The 19,157-nt window shown below is 58.5% G+C and overlaps 3 protein-coding genes across 5 annotated transcripts; 1 reads left to right on the forward strand and 2 right to left on the reverse strand.

Annotated features, from left to right (window-relative positions):
* Positions 1-154: 154 nt before the first annotated feature.
* On the reverse strand, positions 155-2,687 carry JDV02_007886 (uncharacterized protein). The gene is made up of 5 exons (XM_047989425.1): positions 2,207-2,687; positions 1,558-1,855; positions 1,409-1,501; positions 1,232-1,354; positions 155-1,169 (listed from the first exon to the last, which is right to left on the reverse strand). Exons 1-5 carry the CDS (start codon positions 2,422-2,424, stop codon positions 840-842), a joined length of 1,062 nt encoding a protein of 353 aa, XP_047845426.1. The 5' UTR covers positions 2,425-2,687; the 3' UTR covers positions 155-839.
* Positions 2,688-4,558: 1,871 nt separating this feature from the next.
* On the forward strand, positions 4,559-7,254 carry TAH18 (NAPDH-dependent diflavin reductase). 3 transcript variants are annotated; one of them, XM_047989426.1, is made up of 4 exons: positions 4,559-5,072; positions 5,139-5,314; positions 5,380-5,478; positions 5,528-7,254. In XM_047989426.1, the coding sequence occupies exons 1-4, from the start codon at positions 4,932-4,934 to the stop codon at positions 6,957-6,959; spliced, it is 1,848 nt and encodes a 615-aa protein (XP_047845427.1). In that variant the 5' UTR covers positions 4,559-4,931; the 3' UTR covers positions 6,960-7,254. The 3 variants fall into 3 exon arrangements, with proteins under 3 accessions (XP_047845427.1, XP_047845428.1, XP_047845429.1); XM_047989427.1 differs by having other exon boundaries at positions 4,559-5,314; positions 5,528-7,150; XM_047989428.1 differs by having other exon boundaries at positions 4,559-5,314; positions 5,380-7,254.
* On the reverse strand, positions 7,181-11,164 carry JDV02_007888 (uncharacterized protein). Its single transcript, XM_047989429.1, has 4 exons — positions 10,454-11,164; positions 10,273-10,400; positions 9,796-10,155; positions 7,181-9,729 (listed from the first exon to the last, which is right to left on the reverse strand). Exons 1-4 carry the CDS (start codon positions 10,555-10,557, stop codon positions 7,739-7,741), a joined length of 2,583 nt encoding a protein of 860 aa, XP_047845430.1. The 5' UTR covers positions 10,558-11,164; the 3' UTR covers positions 7,181-7,738.
* Between the last annotated feature and the right edge of the window lie 7,993 nt (positions 11,165-19,157).

Below are 19,157 nucleotides of genomic sequence, written 5' to 3' on the forward strand. Positions count from 1 at the left end.
GTGGTTTGAGGCTCAGCAGCGTGCCAGCGCCGCCTCATCATGGTCATGGCGCGCACTCTGTCGTAACTTACACCCTGCGTTGTGAGCCGTGTATGGTTCGTTGATGGCTCATTTCTGGCTTCAAATTCGCTCACCTCATGGCGAAAACTTCAAAGCTCACATGCCATAACTGTATCCTACATACCAGCACAAGCGCCTGCGTGACCGCGGCGGAGACCGCGGCGACTGTGGACGACGCCGCATTACGAAATGCCAGCACGTCTTCTATGAGTCACGAAGCCTCGCGGGCTTTTGCTCCTCGCGTCTGCGTGTGCAAGGCATGTGGTGGCTACTACAACTGTCTCCTGCGCAGAGTCTCCGCGCTGCGAGCTCTTCGATATCAGAACCAGTGGACGGCTTCACATAACACAGCGATCACCACAATCAATCGTCAACTGTGCCAAAAACGCCCCTTTTTGTGTATCGCACTTCTATCTCCTCCCGAGCCGTTTTCCCGCTTAAGCTATAATACAACCCAGCAGAACCGATACGGAAAAAGGAGTGGTACAGATACATGAGAAGGGGTTTCGTCTTCCGTAGCCTCCCGTGGTGGTTGGAGGTAAGAAATTGCCAAAATTTGAGGGCGCAACCAGAGCCCGCCAAAAGGTTTGAAGAAGAATCCTGTCAACAAGTGTCAATAGTATTCTCCCGCGCCGAATGGTGGAATCCGGTGTCCCTGAAGTCGAGACTGTAGCCAGTAGCTACCGTAAGAGATATCGTTCAAATCGCGTGCCATGTCGTAATTATGCTCTCCAGGTTGAGGCGCACCCTGGCCTGGACAGGCAATCATTGCCACGCAACTAGGCAGTGGCAGTCGTGGCAGGGGCCTCGGCGGCAGCCTCGGCGCCCTCCTTGGTCTCTTCACCCTGGGGAGCGTTGGCTTCCTCGTCCGTCTTGTCCGGGCTGTCGATGGCCACCTTGACGGCAATTTCGCGGCCCTCGATATCCTTGCCATTCATCTCGTTGACAGCCTTCTGCTGCAGCTCTTCGGATGCCAGGGTGACAAAGCCGAAACCACGGCCCTTACGAGCCTCACCGCGAGCCTGGAGCTTCTTGATCATAAATCGGGGGATAGGTCGCAGGGCGATCTTGGCCGAAGAAGGCTCGTATGCCTTGAACAGCTCAATGAGCTGCATTGCGTGTCAGCTCGGCCTTGAATGTGACAGTGGCTCTGTGAAATGGCGGCTCATACCTTCTCCTCGGTCAGGTCGTAGGGCAAGTTGGCGACCATGACCTTGGTCTTGGAAGGAATGCCGTCCGCAGGGGGGCCGCGCTCGCGGCGCTCACGCTGAGGCCGGGTCTGAGACTTGGAATTCTTGTCGTCCTCGTCAGTCTTGCTCTTGTTCGTGATGTCCTTCAATGGCTGCACCTCAGTGGTGCCCTCAGCATCGGCAGGGGCGGCCGCCACGTCAGTTGCGGCAGTTCCAGAAACGTCACCCTCCTTCTTCTCCTCACCGGCGTCCTAATTTCTCGTTAGTTATTGATGATGGGAGATTCCGGTGCAACGAGATGACATACACCAACACGGCCACCACGACCGGTGCGGCCGCCACGGCCGCGTCCACGGCCGCGTCCACGTCCGGAGGCGCGACGGCGAGAGCCCTCGGCGCCGGAACCCTCGCCGTTGGCACCGTCGGCCTTGTCACCAGCAGCCTCAGGCTTGCGAGCCAGCTGCACGGAGACCTTGCGCTCCAAAATCTCTTTGCCGGAGAGCTCGGCGATCGCACGTTCAGCCTCGGAGGGGGTGGAGAGGTCGACGAAGGCATAGCCCACGGGGCGCTCGGTGCGGGGGTTCTTCGGGATGGAGACAGACTCTCTGTGACGGAAAATGTCAGCCAGCGCTACTCTCTCTTTGTTGCACACAGCACAGGCCGGATGCATGCGGCATGTTAGGAAACGCAAAATGAAGCTGATGGCTCGCACAAAATACCCAAGCATAAGCACAGGCAAACAGTACGGTCTGGGAAATAAAGAAGGGTATGTGACGAGGGCAAACCAAAAATCCCCGCTGTTGCAACGGTGGCAAGCGAAGACGCGCGAAGACGGGCGCGGAGATGTGAAGGACGCTACCTCGGAGAGACACCTTCGAGCGTCTGCAACGCAACACATACCGCGCAGGCAGCGGGAGACAGGATGGTGGGGATTCAGAGATCGAAGGGCCACCTACACAAGATAGCTCTTGAAGAAGTCCTTCAGCTCCCCCTCGGTTGTCGCGTAGGCCAGATTGCCAATGTACAGGCGGCGGCCTTCGGCAGCGCTGGCCGACGCAGCCTCGTTGGCGGCGGCCTTGTCATCGGCAGGCTGGGAGATTGAGGTATTGCTCAGAGTGTTGGCAACGTCGTTGACGGCGGCCTCGGAGGCCTTCTCCACGTTGGTAGCAGACATTTTGGGTGGCTGGTGGATGGAGGATCGACAGGTGAGTCGGTGAATGACGCTCGAACGTGGGCTGGCGGGAGCAGGCAGCGGCGTTCGAAGGAGAAACTCGGGGGTTGAACTCTGGTGCAATGAGGGAGGAGATGGACAGGGTAGCTTGGTGCCCTAGATAACGTTGGGGGGTTGACAGACGGCGATGCGTTGCGCGGAAGACTCAAGGTTGACAGGTGATATGAAAGGGGAGAAAAGGGGAACGCCAGGTTGGAGTCGCGAATATGAAATATTTTTCTTGGGGGGGGGGGGGGTGGGCGACGGCGCAAAGCTGCGCTGCGGGCAACTGAGGAAGGTGTGCTGCGCTTGCCACCCTGGTGGACGTTGGCGCTGGAGCTTGCCTTGTGAGATGCTGAAGTCGGGGGGTCTTGTGCAGGGGTCCGCTTGCCTCGCAGGGGCTTTCACTGGAGGTGGCTCCTTCAGCGAGCGCCAGTGGAGGTCCTGCCTGCCAGAGCACCTAGCCTACGGAAGGGCGAGACGCTGATGTGAGCGCTAACACCCGCCTAGAGGAGATGGTCCAGAGCTCGCCGTGCGGTTTGCGAGATGGAACGACTGGAGGTGGGCAAAGCGGCTAGGGAAGCTCGGGAGGCAGCTTGAGAGCACCAAACACTCAAGGTATGGGAGCCTGGGAGGTAGGTACCTAGTAGTTACTACGGGTACAGCAGGTATACTGTACACCTTGTCGGGCTCCCCCGGCTACAAGTACGTACAGCTTGCTACAGAGCCTCTCCCGTCCCTGGGACGACTGCCGTAGAGCTGGGTCTGCGTCGAAGGAGCCGTCACACACGGTCCAAAGAGGCAACGGCGCCGACAAGGGCTGCAAGGGGGTTGAGAGGTTGCTTCGAACATGTCTCTCGGCACCGCTACCTTGATTGCGCCTTCCGTTTGACGGTGCCTTGGAGCCGGTTCGCGTGGTGCGTTTGCAGGATGATTGCTGGATTTTGCGTGGCAGGAGCCATCGGCGCCTTGCTGGTTTGCCGCATCTCGGGCGCACTTGCCGCGACAACGACCAGGCCTCAGGCCCATGCGTCTACGCGACGTGGTTAGCCGAACAAAGAAATTACGTGCAGACGACCCTTGAGCCCCAGGATCACTGATGTGGTCCCCGACCGTCAGTGCGAAGTACATCCTTAGTACTCCGTACGTACTCCCGAGATCGTCTGCGCCGCTTCCAGACGCCCTTGCCCTCACGGTGCCGCAGCCGAAGAAGGCGAAACTAAAGTGGCAAGTGGCAGCCGCCTCCCGCTGGCCGTTACACGGCTGCCCGTCTGAATCACGCGGCGGGCGCTCAAGCGGGCGACGCACTCACGCCTACTGTACCGTAACTCCGCTTATTACCTAGGTAGTAGTACGGTTCGCCTCTACGCTGGTCATAGTGGTTCACTTCCCCACTGTCGCGTTTTCGACAGCCCAGTGCGCGGACTTGCTTTTGCCTCGCAAGGGCTCCAGGTCTCGGGCGTGCAGCACGTGAAGCGCGTTTGCGCCCGGCGCCGGTCTTGATTGCAGATGTTCCTCATGCACGGAGAGGCTCTTGGAAACTCCTTGTGCCGGCTTTGCGACGGCATGCGAAGTAGATGTTGGCAATGATGAGTGCCATGAAGATCCGAGGAGAGCAGCGATACGAAGGGTGGCATGAACCTCAATCGCCTGTATTCTGGACCCATGCAAAGTAATGCCCGATACTATTGTCCTTCGGCTTCTTGGGAAAGCACAAAGTCGAAGCTCCCACTCTGTTCTGCTCCAGACTGCGAGACCAACGGGGTCTCGTGATGCCACCGTCGAGCTTCAGGTTGCGGATATGTATTTGAACGGCAGCGATGTACTCCACCTGGAGCTGGCTTCATCTCCATAGTAGGTCCCGTGCCCCCACCCGTACTACTAGTTGTCGTCACCGTCCAGCTCTAGGTAGGTACGGTATGGTAGTAACCTATCAGTGGGGTTCTACATAAGGAACTTACCTACATACCTAGTAGTTGCCTTCTGCATGTGAGTGTGGCGACACGCGACCCATAGCCGCTGGGTACGGGTTTCCAAGTGTTCCCTTTCTGAGCCTTCAACATGTTCGCACGACCGACGCGCCCATCGCCGCTTAAAACGCAATTCCAAAACATACTACAACATCTGGGGCAGCAAGTTCAGTAATTGCCACGACCAGCAACAGCCTAGCGCATTGCGTATCATCTCTACAGGCCGAGGCCGACCAAAGCGCCAGAGTCCATCGGCGCTGATTGATTAGATCTGCCGGCATCGGACTTCCACCGAGACTTTTTGCCCGAGGATTTCCACCACAGGCCAACCTCCGCCTTCGACAACTACGCGCTTGGCACGCCCCCCAACCCACGGCATTGTGGTTAAGTCGGCGAATCCCGATATCAACGAGAGCCCTCCCGATCCTTTCGGTCCATCAATTGAATAGCACCACGGGCGTGGCACGGACGCACCTTTTTCCCGTCAAAGACTCGCATGTCATGACCTCATCAGACCGGACCGTCTTGGTCCTATACGGATCCGAGACCGGCAATGCACAGGACATGGCGGAGGAGCTGGGCAAGCTGTGTCGACGGCTGCATTTCGAAAGCCTCGTGGAGGAACTCGACGCTGTCGAACTCGTACGCACCTTGATAACTGTCGACATATGTCGTCCCCTTCCCGCCGCTAATCCCTGGCCCCGTTAGACCGCGCTGCTGGAGCACCAGCTCGTCATCTTCGTCATTTCTACCACCGGGCAGGGGGACATGCCTCACAACTCGCTGCTCTTCTGGAAGAAGCTTCTTCGCAAGAGGCTGCCAAGTAATTGCCTAGCCCAAGTGAGATTCACGTGCTGCGGCTTGGGGGACAGCACATACCTCAAGTAGGTCGACAGCACCGTTCATGTGGACTTTTCGTGTCTGGCCAAGCTAACGTGATTCTCTCAAGGTTCAACTGGGCAGCACGAAAGCTCATTCGGCGCCTGGAACAGCTTGGCGGAACGGCATTCATGGAGCCATGCGAGGCTGATGAGCAGTTCCCCGAAGGGTAAAGACACATTTCCCAACACGTCTCTTCCTGCTGACCGGCTTTGCAGTATCGATGGCAGCTTTGTGCGATGGGCGGACGAGCTCAAGACACATTTGCTTGCCCAGTATCCTCCACGCCATGGCCTTGGCCCCATTCCCGAAGAGATCAACCTGCCGCCGAGGTGGTCATTGCACGCTGCGCTTCAAAAAGCAGAGGCCGAGTCTATCACCTCTGGGCTTTGCGAAGGCCCGGACGAGACTCATGAGACCCCTCTTCCCAACACACCACCTCTAGAGGTGATTCCCGTCCCCGGTGGGTGGGATGCCAGCCTCGCCGGCAATGAAAAACTGACCCCGGACACGCACTGGCAAGACGTACGCCTCATGTCATTTGACATACCGTCTCGGGGCAGCGGCCAGAAGTTACATTGCAACCCTGGCGACTGTCTCACCATCTACCCGAAGAACTTCCCTGACGACGCCCAAAGGCTCATCACTCTCATGGGCTGGGAGTCCGTCGCCGATAAGCCGCTGGACCTCTCGTTGTGCGGGCCCTTGCCAAACAGCCTCCGTGCGCCGTCCCCCTGTACAATTCGTGGCCTACTCCTGCACAGCATCGATTTCATGGCCGTGCCTCGACGCTCTTTCCTCAAGAACATCTCCTATTTCTCTTCCAACCCGGACCACAAAGAGCGGCTACTCGAGTTCACCATGACGGAGTTTCTGGATGAGTACTTTGACTACGCGACACGCTCTCGTCGCACCATCATGGAGGCCTTGGAGGAGTTTTATTCGGTCCGAATCCCACCTGAGCGGATTCTTGATGTCTTCCCTCTCATTCGTGGCCGCGACTTCAGTATCGCCAACGGCGGCGACCGACTCGCGCATCCAACTCGTCCAGAGACCACCCGGGTCGAACTACTCGTCGCCTTGGTCAAGTACCGCACCATCCTGCGCAAGCCTCGCCAAGGCCTCTGCTCAAGATATCTCGCCGACTTGCCGGCAGGGGCCCAGTTGGTTGTCTCACACAAGGCCGTCCTATCACCAATCCATGGCCCTTCCAACGCCCGGCGTCCTCTCATCGCCATGGCTACTGGCACCGGCGTCGCCCCCGTCCGAAGCCTCATCCACGAGCGTCTCACACACCTCGATTCGGCCCCCGTCCTGCTCTTCTTCGGCAATCGGAATGCAGCGGCCGACTACTTCTTCCGCGACGAGTGGGCGGCAATACAGGAGAACACTACGATGGTCCTGTTCACCGCGTTCTCGCGCGACCAAAGGGAAAAGGTCTACGTTCAGGACTTGGTCAGGCGCGAGGCCCCGCGTCTCGGACGTCTCATCCCCCAGTTGCCAATTTTCGCAGTGTGCGGCGGCTCGACCAAGATGGCGGATGCTTGCAAGAACGCAGTCTTTGATCCCTTTGTCGAGTCCGCCGGGGACGACGAGTCGGAGCGGGAAAGGATGCTTGAGGAGATGACTTGGTGGCAGGAGATATGGTAGATCCGCATATTGATGTTGACAGCATGTGAAACTAGATTAGCCGGCCAAAGGCGCCACTGATGGCTGGGTTCACGGCCATTGGCTATTAGATCGAGCAAGAACTCTGACCATTTTCTTGATGGCTATGCCTTCTGAGCAAGCTGCCCGTGCCCGGTCCCGGCAAGGACCAAAGTGGAGAGACACGATTGGATAGAGACAGAACGGACGCGCAGGTTCGGTTTGGTTGAATAAGTATTTAATTCGCTATACTGAGAGGAATACGTGGCTGAGCCAGTCTATGGACAAAAGATGACGGTTCCTATCTGTCCCCTCCCACTGTCTTGTTCTGCTGCAAGGCCCCAGGCGTACCCGGCCATCCTCCGCTTCGCTAACCAAAATCATAAGACTCGTTAAGATATATATCGCCCAGACAGCAGTTTGCCACCCAACGCCGTTGACTCGGATCCATAGCGTTGCAAAAACTCATCAACATCCCAGTAGTCCTGCCAAAGAAAAAGGCGGCAAAGCAGTGCCGCTATGGCGTTGGCCAGGGGCCATGTCAGGTGCTAGACGTTCCCCATGTTAGTGGTGCCACTCCCTCGCCATGCCGGAACTCCTTCGCTAGTTTTATTTCCCAAGATGAAAAAAACAGGAACAAGCAGACGCGAGCCAAGATGAAACGAAAAAAGAATGTAGACCACATGTGGTCTGTGCAGTTGAGAGCGGAGGCGTCGATGGGATATATAGGCCAAATACTTGGTATATCCAAAACACCAGCATGGCGAACGCAGTTGGAGGTATCAGTCGTGTTCCCAGCTGTAGCGTTTTTCTGCCATCTGGGGAACGTGGATCAAGTCTCTACCAGGGTCAAGACGAGGCCGTATCGAACTCGAATCGGAATGTGCAGTGCTCTTGGCCTGAACAGTCTCCTCCGGGTGTGAAGGCAGTGTCGTACGCTGGTCTTCATTTCTTCTTGATGGTTGATGGCTGGCGTGATATGGCCTCGCCTGCGACGGGCCCGTCTGACGGGTCATCTCCTCCACATATCGCTCCTCTTCCTCTGTATAATTGCTGCCTAAGCTTCCTTCGGAAGGCATCGAGGTTGTGTTAAACATGGAAAGCGGGATGCTTCGCCCGTCCGAGCCGACGATCCGCGGTATTGGGTGGGAGCGGCGGGCTTGAATGTTTTCCGGTAATGGGCCTAGACATATCACCCTCGAGGGGTCTATAGGTGTTCTCTGAATTGACGTTGACGGGATCGGCTGGCTGTCTGCCGCCGGCGTTGCCGGAACAGTAGAAATAGTCGAACGAGATCTATGAGTTCCGGAAGTGACCGACTCGGTCTTTCCTACCCCGCTCCTGGTTCCTTTCGATGAGGATCTTGGAGGCAAGGATGCTGTGACTGGGGAGGGGGGCTCCGAGCCATTCCAATCGGCCCGAGGAGAGACGGGCGAGGGCTCCGAACCCGGTAGAGTGTTGGAGTCTCCGCCTCGGGACCTAGTCGGAGAAATAGGTGATGGCTGATCCGTTACAAAGTGTATTTCTGCAGGCCGCAAGTCCGGGATCGATTTTTCTGGCGATAGCATGGCGCCATCATCTGGTGGCGAGTAGGCGGGAACCGGCCCTTGCAACTGCCTGTCCAACTTCCTCCTCGCAAGTTCGTAGGCGCTCAGATTCTCAGTATTGTCAGTACCAAGCTCGGTTTCGCCAAAGTCGGAGCTCTCATCACTCCCCCCATCCAGCTCTACCGGGGGAACTGGGGCAGGCAACTCGTAAATTTGACAGTCGGGGGCTTCGAAGGGCACTTGGGCATCTTGCTCGTTGCCACGCGCAACTCGCCGGGACTTTGCGCGTCGAGCAATTTTAGAGAAAATTCTAGACACAGGCGTTCGCGGCGAATCTGAGGCAAGTGTCGAAGCGGAGTCCTTGCCTTCAGTCTCATCTGCTGCCTTTGCCTTCCGCAGTCGCTTGCGTCGTCGACAATACAGGCACAAGGCGGATATCATGACAACGCAAAGCAATACGACGCCGACAGCGATGCCAACCATTTGGCCAGTGCTGAGTCCTTCAGTTTTAGGAGGTGGCGGTCCGGGATACGGGCTGTTGTTGGGCTGCTTCACTGCCTGCAGCTCTGCATCTCCCTCGGCCGGAAAACGGGCTTGATGGATGGAGTAAGCTGCCGAATCGAATCGTGTGATGAGATAAGCTTCTTGCAAGAAGGATCGTCCAAGGATAAAGGTTTTGCCTTTCGTTCTCTTCAGATTGAAATAAGGAACCGCAGGATCGCCATACTTGATCTGCGAATGGTATGGATACTCGAGCAAGCTGACGAAAGCTTTCAGAGGGAGCGTGATGTTGACAACCCCGGGGACTTGGAGGGGAAGGCCGAAGTTGTCGTGGTTGTCGTAGCTGGTGAGGCTAAATGTGAATTGCACCGCGTCTTTTGAAGTGAAGCTGCGGTACTGGTCGTTTGTAAGTGTATAAAGGCCGTACGTGTCATTGTAGGTGATATTCAACGCATGGACAAAGCGGTTGCAGACTTCCTCCGGCAACCACAAGTGCGGCGTCGAGCTGTCAACGATGGCCGTAAACGAACTACTCCAGTCGGAAAGGATTTCTGTCATGGAACTCCAATGTTTAGGCTTGTCGTCAACATTGTTGACAGCAACCTGAATGCCTCGAACGAGAGGGCGTGGAATGCCCTCTTTGGGGTCCAACGTGAACCGATTGTCATGCGATACAAACCTCTTGATGTCAAATCCTCCCAACGTAGCCGAAAGAACGGTGCCACCTGTGAAAAACAAAGTCAGCGTCAATTATCTCAGACCATGACACTCAAGTCATCCTCGCAACGTACGATAGTGGGCGCCAGCAGTGAAGCCGTATGTGTAGCTCGGTATCCAACCGAACGACTTGACAGCTTGTGTCATGGGCGACTCAGCGATAGTGCGGTTGTTGAAGCTGGCTTGCTGGATGCCAAGTCCAAACATGCCCAGAAAGGGGTCGGTGGTGTTGATGGCGGACATCAATACGTTGGACATGCCGAAGCCAATATCGTTAACAGGACTGTAGGCATTGATGGTGTCCAACCCATACTGCCCATTCGCCCTTATTCCCAAGTACTGGGGACCTAGCTCATATATACCAAGGGCGGACCAGTGGGCAGACTTGGTTGGGCTATAAAGGCCGCCACGTGCGTTACTGCAGGTGAGCTCGTCTGCACCATGGTTGTCAGCGTGATCAACAGCCCGTGCTGGTGAAAAGAGAGAAGGAGAGAGAGAAATGAACCCTAGCCGAACTGGCTGAGCAGAAAGGAGGGCGTAGAGCAACGTACCTCCGGCACATCCCCCACCGCCGACGGCCCAGAATTCTGAAAGCCCCGTGCTCACAATGACATTGACGAGGTCAGATTTGGAGCCCAGCAAGAATTGAGCAGTTGACCAATTGCCATCTATGCCCAGCCTGCGGTGAAGACGTCAGTCGGGCGTGAATCACGGAGGAGCGGTTCCACGAACCAGTCGCCTGCCATGAGACTAATCGGCGTCGGGTCCAGGGCATTGACCACGCCAGCAAGGGCAACGGCCGCCGCCGTTACTGCCAGTGAAGCAGCAGACAGCATGCTGTTGGCCTTGCAAGCCAGCGCGGCTGGCGTCGTCCGTCGCGGGAGAACCCTCGCAAATCAACAATCCGTGACACGGGCCGGTGAGTTCATGGGTCGGCGGCTGAGATGAAACGGTCGCGGCTGGCGAGGCACAGGGTCCATGTGCACGCTGGCTACGGGCAGAAGGCTATCATGAAGCCGCCGCGCAGCTCATGTACGGTGGGGTTCTCGGGTTCGCTTGTGAAGGCGTTGGTGAGGGCCTCCGTGGCGTCAGTAAGGCGCAGGCGGCGTAACTGTTCGACGTTGGGTTAGGAAAAAAATACGGGCCCACGGTGACGATGCAGTTTGTCGTCGGTGTCGTTTCTCCGCAAGCAATGCGTTCGACTTGGTTATACTATGCTTGTAGCTGGTGGGAAATGGTCGCTCGGGACAGCTCGAAACGAGTGGACGTGCAACCGGCAGTGGAAGGAAGGTGGAAGAGAAGACCGAAGGGTCGCCGGTGATGGGAAGGCGGAGAAGTTGTGGGTGGATGCACTCGCACTAGGAGCCGGGCCCCTTGTTGGGGGGATACGGCAATGCTGGAGAACGGAGATGCGGCCTGGAGAATGTAGAGGGGGGTGGCGGGAGGGACGGGCGGATGGACGGGGCCGCCCTCGAGATGAAGACGGGACTCTCCAGTGGCTCCCGCGCGCTGGAGGCCACGAGGGGTTGCCCATGGCATTGGCCCCTCAGGGCAGCGCAGCACTGGAGGCGACGGGAGGGCAGACTGGGACATTGCTCTGTGGGGAGGTGCAAGTCGCCGCCGCCGCCAACCTGAACCTCCACGCCTCCGTTCCAGGGGACTTGGGCGATCTCACCTCGCGGGGCTCGAGCCGGGCCCGTGAGGGAAGCCGCTACCGAGGCCACAGGGAGGCCCAGGGGCGATAGAGTGCGCCTAACGCGAGGCCCCGCCTCAGACATTCGACGCCCTGGAGCGCGGGCTGCCATTGATGCTAGTGAGTCGCCCCCCCGTCGATGCAAGAATCCATGGCAAGGCACCTCCCTCCCTCCTTCCTTCCCATCTTCCCTCCCTCCCTCTCCACTCACGCCACCGCAGAGGGCGCCACGAGGGTGGCTTCAGGCCCATTCGCACCGCTGGCGTCTGCCACTCTAGCCCCGAAGATATCCGGCCATTGGTTCGCAGAGTGAACACGGAGGGTGTCGCTAGAAAGGCAGACAACGTGAGCAGCGCAGGCTGGAGTGAGCACTTGAACAAAAGGTGAGGCCGTGAGCGCTGCGAGCAAAGGGATGGCATGCAGGTCCAGCTCATCCAACTGAACCGAGACACAGCACGCGCTGGTTTCCCTGGTCACCGACAGTCTATTTCCACCGTCTCAGGCCACGGACTGGGACGGGCTTTCTCGGGTCACCAAATGAAGCCCCAGTGAACGCATCGACAAACCGCCTGGAAACTGGGGGCTCAGTTGCGCTCCCGAGGCCCTCGTGCACATGCATGGTTGACGGATGGGGAACAAGGCGCAAGGCGAAGGAGTCTGGCTCTGTCTGGTCCAGTACCAACTGTGGCAATTGTACTTCGTACTCGCTGCACGAAATCCTGCACTGCGTCGCGTGGCTTCGCTTTCGCTAATCAGTACTGTACTGTACCATCGTACCGTGCGTGGTCCAAAGTGCCAGGCAGGATCTGGGCTCTCCGCAGTCGTGACAACGACGATCATCACTCCTTTGCGCGGGAGTCTGAACCTATGCCACGCTCCTTGAGTCACCCTCGAGAGCCCATTTGTTGAGCAGTCATGTGCGGTCGAGCGACGTGTAGATTCTCGGCTCGTCACCCAGCGCCATGTGGCGGTCGGTGGCGCATGGCTCCCTGTGCAGTCTGGACGAGCGTAAATGCAATCTTGCGAGGGCGACCGAGGCCAACATGCCAGATTCGCGGCATTGGACTGCCCTGCCAGCTTGTAAGTGCCTGCGTGGCCTGGCAGCGACGCGATGGTCAAGACACACGGCTCGCCAGGCCGCGAGGAGGGACGGGCCCCCAGTGTCCAAGCAACGGCCCAAAGGGCCACCAAGCCACTCGCCACTACGTGCCTACGTTGTTAGTTGACAACACGGACGGACCGCCTGGGTCTGGCGGGGATGGTCGTGGCTTGCGGATTCCCTTGGCATCGTGGGCGCCTTTCCCACTGGCGTTAGCTGCCCTCATCCGCCCCCGCGCTAGAGCCTCGCGCAAAGGGCGATGCGCAGATCAACTTGTCGACATCGGTCCGTCAGAGGTACAGTACCGGATCACGAGTCGAACCGCGTCGCCACACAATAAGAGCATGTATGGCGACGAGGGCGAGCGCGGACGTGAGGCAGTCGTCGTCGTCGTCGTCGTCTTCGTCGGTCGTCGTCGAGCCTCGCCATTGAGCTGGAACGCCGCGGCTTGTGGGAGAGGTCTGTTTGCTTCGGGTCTCGGGACGCCCGCCCCGCGGTGCCTTGGGCTTGGGAAAAGCAAGGCGCGAAAAGCAGCAGTCTTGCCAAAAAGGCGAGACCGAGCTCCATGTCTTGGACATCCGGCATGACATGACGAGGGATGCCCAGCTGAGTTGCGAGCCCCAACGCGACGGATGGCGAGGGCGCTAATCCGCCCTGGGCGACACCGCCTGGCTTCGCTGGAACTCGGAGATCGGGGGCTGGACAAGCTAGGCGCGCCACACCGCGACGTCGCTTCCATCAGCCAGTAAGTTGAGTTACTCTTACTACCTTACGTACAGGTAGCTAAGTACATTACTATGGGATACCTGCCTTCCTACCTAGGTCGGCAGCTTGGCTTGTGAGTCGTCTGCATTACCAGTGCTTCACGTGAATGGGCTGGTTGGAACGCCCTGGGCATCGATGATAAAGGTACGGTACCATGGGTCAGGCACCACCACCGCGCCGGCACTCGGGGTTGCATGCATGGCATTGGATTGTCGACCAGAGTCGAGACGGACCGGTGGCTGGGGAGCTGCGCAGCACGGGACGGATGGCATCACCGTCGTCATCATCATCATCATCATCATCATTCACCAACCAGGCAGAGAGGGCTTTGTCGCTGTTGGGTATTCCGTGCCGTACTGCATAGCACGGCACCGCCGAGGACAACATCCAGCTGGACGCACCCGCGGATGTGGGAAATTTCTTTCATTGAACATACGTCGTAACCCGTCATGATTACTCGTCGTAATGAATGCTGCATGTGCTGCTTGCTGTGCGTACAACACGTGCCTCGCCATGCAACAACACAACCTCGTAATAAGCGCAGGAAATCATGCCGAATCCGCTCGTGTTCGGCAGAAGCACCGTCACCATCAATCATGTCAGCCGCCACGCACATGCGGCATTGCCCGCATGGCCGCCCACGCATGTTGGGCTCCAGACACAGCGACGACCGGTCAGTCTGTGTGTTTGAGGATGTCTTATTAGGACCTCCCAACTCGTCCATGCGCCACATGGGTCGCCCGTTGGCCCCTCTGCCGCGCGGAGAGAGAGAGTGTGTGTGTGTGAAGAAGCAAGCAAGATGAGAGAGAGACTGATCACTCCAGCGAGCGGACTGGCCCAACTACCTGCTACGAGGTACAGCAATTCCCCGTGAAGCACCACACTCGAATCACCATGTACGCCCAGTTCATACTATGCCTACTTTGTACCTGGGGCACGGTCAGCAAGGCAAGGGACTGCCGCGCCACACGGGCCCGGCGCACGAGCAACTGGTGATGTTTCTCCCAATCTTGAGGAGATTTCACGCGCAAACTCGCTCTGCCGGCCCTGGAGAGCACGGGTTGTCGTCGGGCACCGCGCATAGGTCTCATCGCGAGACCAGTGGAGCGCCGCGGTGAGAAGCTGCTCTAACCACGGGTGTCTAAATTGCCTGCCAAACTCAAATGGCTGATGAGGCTCATCAGGCATTGAGCACGTACATGAGGGATACCCACGACCGACTGCCAGGCACCCCGCATGACACCGTTTGGAGCCCCCAGGCTAATAAGTCCTATTGCCCACGTACCTTGTTCGAGGAAGGGACCACGGAACGGTGGACCAGGGATGGCTTGCGTTCAGGCCATGCCCGTGCGGATGACAGTGGCGGTGCCATGTCAAGAAGAACCTCACTCTCGCTTTCATGACCGCTTTGCGCTTGCGCCGAACGAGGTACTGAACCGCAGAGCACCAGAAGAGGGCGAAGAGACAGAGGCTCGCGTGCCTCGTCGTTTGCATCAACAAGCAAATTACCACCCTGGCGTTGCTTTTCCCCATCGACGAGGTCCCATCTTGAAACTGTCATCATTCCTCGCGGCCTGCAGCGGAGACAGCGGACGGACACCACCAGGTGCCCGCCCCCCCTCTACGGAGTACGCCTGGCACATATACTAACTACTAACCTCTACAACATCCATGGCCACAGCACGGGGAGCGCTAGCCGTGCAAACCTCCCAGCGAGAGTGAGAGTGGACGAGCAACCGCTACCTAGGACAACTGGAGCGTCCACCTCAAACCCTCCGGATTGCCAACTTGCATACCTGGCCCAGTACAGTACACGCCAGCTTATTAGTCCCCCTGCGACACACATTTGTGCACAGAACTTCTGCCGGAAAATCGGGCCCCCATGGCATCCATCCATCCATGCCCACATGGCTCATGAATCTCCCCCCAGCAAGCCCAGCTCCGCTTCCCCACCGCCGTCCACCGCCTTGCATGCAGCCACATGCGCCTTCCCCCCGACACCACCCCCTCTCGCACGAAACCTCCATGTGGAAGGCGGACATCGCAATGGAGAAGGTCGATAGTAGCACTGTCTCCCAACACCACACGTATTGGGGCTTCCTTTGCGGGCGTTGCGGATCGAGCTGCCTCTGCGGACCGCATCTCGCCCACTGAAGCAGGTGCTTTACCCGCCCTGCACTGCTCCAGATCGCTTAGTACCTATGTCGCCTCCCTCAGAGATCACGAACGCAGGGAGGTAGTACTAAGACAGTCATGAAGCTCGCGTGGTCACGCAGCGCATCACGTCTAGATGTATGTCCTAGCGGAAGAAGACGTCGTCCGCTCGAAGACGCCGTAATGCCTGTCAATTGCACGAGGCAAACCCGCGTCGAACTTCGATGCACAACTTGAGCACGCCGCATCCAGCATATCCGCCTGCACCAAGTCGCTACGCCTTGACTTCAAACCCCGCCCGTTGATGACCTAGGGTGGACCGAGACGAGCCAGCAGCTGGCGTCATCTCGACCATGCCCATCTCCCGGCAAGCACACCGAACCCCGATCTCATGCCAGATGTTCCTCCAAAGAACCGGGCCCCCGTTCAACTTGATTTAAGCTTCATGCATTGGCCTCGCTTGTCCGCAGATGGGAAAACAACTATCGGCTTGGCATCGTTTTCACACTTGCCTCTTCGGACAGGTGCCTCAGAAGCGGAACCCACGTCAAGGCGTCGCCAGCCCACCCACCGGGTGGCTCCCATCATGTAAGTTGTGTCCTCCTGCTGCTCACGACAGAGCAGCAGTTCCACGAACCCGCCGCTGCAGACGCAGCCACCCCCGGGTAGGGGCGCCGACGCTGCGGAAACCACTTCTTACGCGTGCCGAAAGACACGCACGCGCTTGGTCGCGGGTAGTGCGTATTGGGAATATCGTTCTCATAGAGGTATATCGCACGTGCATGGCCTTCTTTCCCAACACCATGCTTTGCCGATGTAGCTGCCTCGCATGAGGGCCAAGCATACGCAAGAGGCGCGTTTATATCATCTGGCCAATACATGGGACTTGGTACAAGAGGACCGCTGATTTTCCCGGCGGCCCGATTTTCCCATCATCAGGATCCCTACCTAAGGTAGGTACAGGCGGCGGGACTTTGCGTACGAAGTAGGCGCCTGCCTGTTGCCGACGGTTGGCTTGCAGGTTATGACGACCCACGGATCGATCCCCTGGGCGCACTGTTATCAAGACGTGGAACCAGCAAATGCCGTGGCCACTCGTTGGTTCACGAGCACATTTGCCGACTCGGCTTCTTCGACATCGGGATGACCCCTTCACTTGGGGCTGACAGGGCGCATTGTACAAGGAAAGGACCAGGGAGACGACCGCAAGGTGGCTCGTGCAAACCCTGACCCTGCATGGTTCACGAATCATCCCAGCTTACGGGCCCGGGTAGGAGGCCCACCTCTGACTGCGCAGCACAAATGCATTTGATCACCGGCAGCGGTGATGAACGACCTGACTCAGTGCGACATCGTCGCGAAAACAAAGCGTGCGCAAGTTGTACACTAGGGGGTTCGAAATGCCGGCAACATCGCGCCCCACGTTGCTGGCTCTTGATCTCCCAGCACATCAGGAACAGAAGATGACGACGTACATTGTGCGGATCACTGTCTGGGCAAGGTACAGCCTTGTCTGCATAGTACTTAGTCACCTAGTAACTTGGTTACGTTGACGATCTCCCTGGTGAGAGCCGCCCCAGATTGGGGGGACTGATTCCTGCGCGATGCCCACTCGGGCTCGGGACCGAGACCGACCACGAACCATTATTCCTAGGTGAACACAGCCGTCGCATCGTGCCCTGGCGCCGCAGCCCACCACATGCCAGGGTCTCGGGACTGGCGAGACCTTTGACTCGTTCGTGTCAGCGTTGGACAAAGATACGTGCGTGCGAGACAAAACATTTCGGAGATGATGCCCTCCGCAGCAATACCACCCGATCCACGTTGGCCCTCGTCGAGTCCAGTGAGGCGAGGCCAGCGTGAGACATGCCCGGGAATGGGCCTCTGCGTGGTGCGCTCGCTTTTGGGCCAACGAGAAGCGTCACGTCCGGCACACGAAACTGTCCCTTCATGTGCTCAACGAGGCCAGGACGGCCGTGGCATTCCTTTGTCAACGTGTCGAAAGGCGGTCGACCCAGTTCGCTGGCGGCCTCTACCTGGCCTGGCCACGATGGCCGCTCAGCCTCGTGGTGGTGTGGTCATATGTCTCGCCGGGTCAGGCTTGGGGAGGCACTGTCACACCGTTGCATCGGTTCATCGGCTCGCGCCAGCACCCGGCCGTCAATTCCGCATCAGATCCACCGTCTTCAGGGTCATCACTGTTCATCCATTGACGAGTTCGTGGGCCGGCGGCTGGCCCGGAGTGGTGACAGGCGACGACGGGCATGCAGATTCTTGCACGCATCGAATATCCAAGCGCCCGATGTAGCAAGCGTTTCTGGTTCTCCGGACGCTGGCAGGTTTGGCAGGCTTACTACGTACCTGTGCGTCGCGGGCGCGACGATAATGCAGACGCGATATAGGCATGTACTGCAGCGCCAAACATGACGAGCGTCTGGACCATCAACAGGGCTTCCTTCCTGGACTCCTTGCACGGCAGGCCCCCCTCCCGCAAGACACAAGGAATCACGACAGAGATACTATGTTGGAGACCGTGGCGGCCGTTCGAGACACGCACTCGGCTCCTGACTGGCCGGGAGTGGATGGGATCAAGATGGGCGGCCTGGCAAATGATGGGAGCCAAACGAACCCCGGTTGGCCAGCATGACCAGCAGGCCGGGGGATCGCCCTCGCAGTGGGCCGTGGGCAAAGGCCCACCTCGATGCGCAGGCAGTCGTCCAGTCTGACCTCGGCGCGCGCGCAGAGAGAGGAGGCTTGGGGAAAGGTTACGTCGTGCTGTAGTTACGGGCTAACTTAGTAACTAGTACGTAGTGCTAGAGACGTTAGTAGCGACGTCGGCGTTTGCTGCTGGAGGCCATGCCCTCCATGCCACATGCCTCCTGGGCCGTTCTGGCAGTTGAACCGTAGTAACCCTTGTCCCGATTTGTTAGCTGGGAGCGGGCGGCCCCTCTTGGGCTGGTTGGGGCCGGAGGCGAGGCTTTGTTAGTGCGACAGATTACCAGACGGCCTCTCTTGCGACGCGGCAGGCCCGCGCCCGCCCGCCCGCCTGCCGCTGGTGGTGGTGCTGCGTGGTGTGTGTTGCGCCGTCTCGTCTACATTCCATTCCAAGGAGGGTATTGTGGGCACGATTGGGTTCGGATGAGCAAGACACCTCAGGAACAAAATGGGGGGCCTCCGGCCTTGCAGCAGGACAGTGCCCGCCAAAGCGTGAGCGAAGTGGATAGATGCCGGTAGGGAGCGGTGACGGACGGACGGACGGACGGAAATTCAGTGTTGATGAGCACCTAGTCAAAGCATGGCATCCAAGGCCAGGGCCAGGGCCAGGGCCAGGACCAGGGCAGGACAGGGCCAGCCTTGCTCAACGCCAACGCCACCGCACGAGCACCCATAACGTCGGTGCATCTGGGAAGGGAAAGCCCCCATGCCCCCAAGGTTCCTCGGTGGAGATGCTCCATCGGCCCGCGTCAGCCATGGCATCGCAGACCCTGACCTGTTCTGCCCAGCCCAGATGCCCAGGTCCCGCCCGTCCTCCATCGGCAGCGCCCACGGCCGGGGGGCGCTCCTGGCCGCCGGACCTCAGCTGGTGCTGGATCCGGACGGGCTCGCTCCTGCTGCTTCTTCATCCTGTCACAGGCTAGTAGGTAGTTATACGTACAGGTAGTAGTCCTTTTTCACTTCCACTCACACCCTCCCTCCCTCCCTCCCCCTCTCTCTCTCCTCTCTCT

The sequence above is a fragment of the Purpureocillium takamizusanense genome, chromosome 7 (genome assembly GCF_022605165.1).
Source record: "Purpureocillium takamizusanense chromosome 7, complete sequence".
Taxonomy (NCBI): domain Eukaryota; kingdom Fungi; phylum Ascomycota; class Sordariomycetes; order Hypocreales; family Ophiocordycipitaceae; genus Purpureocillium; species Purpureocillium takamizusanense.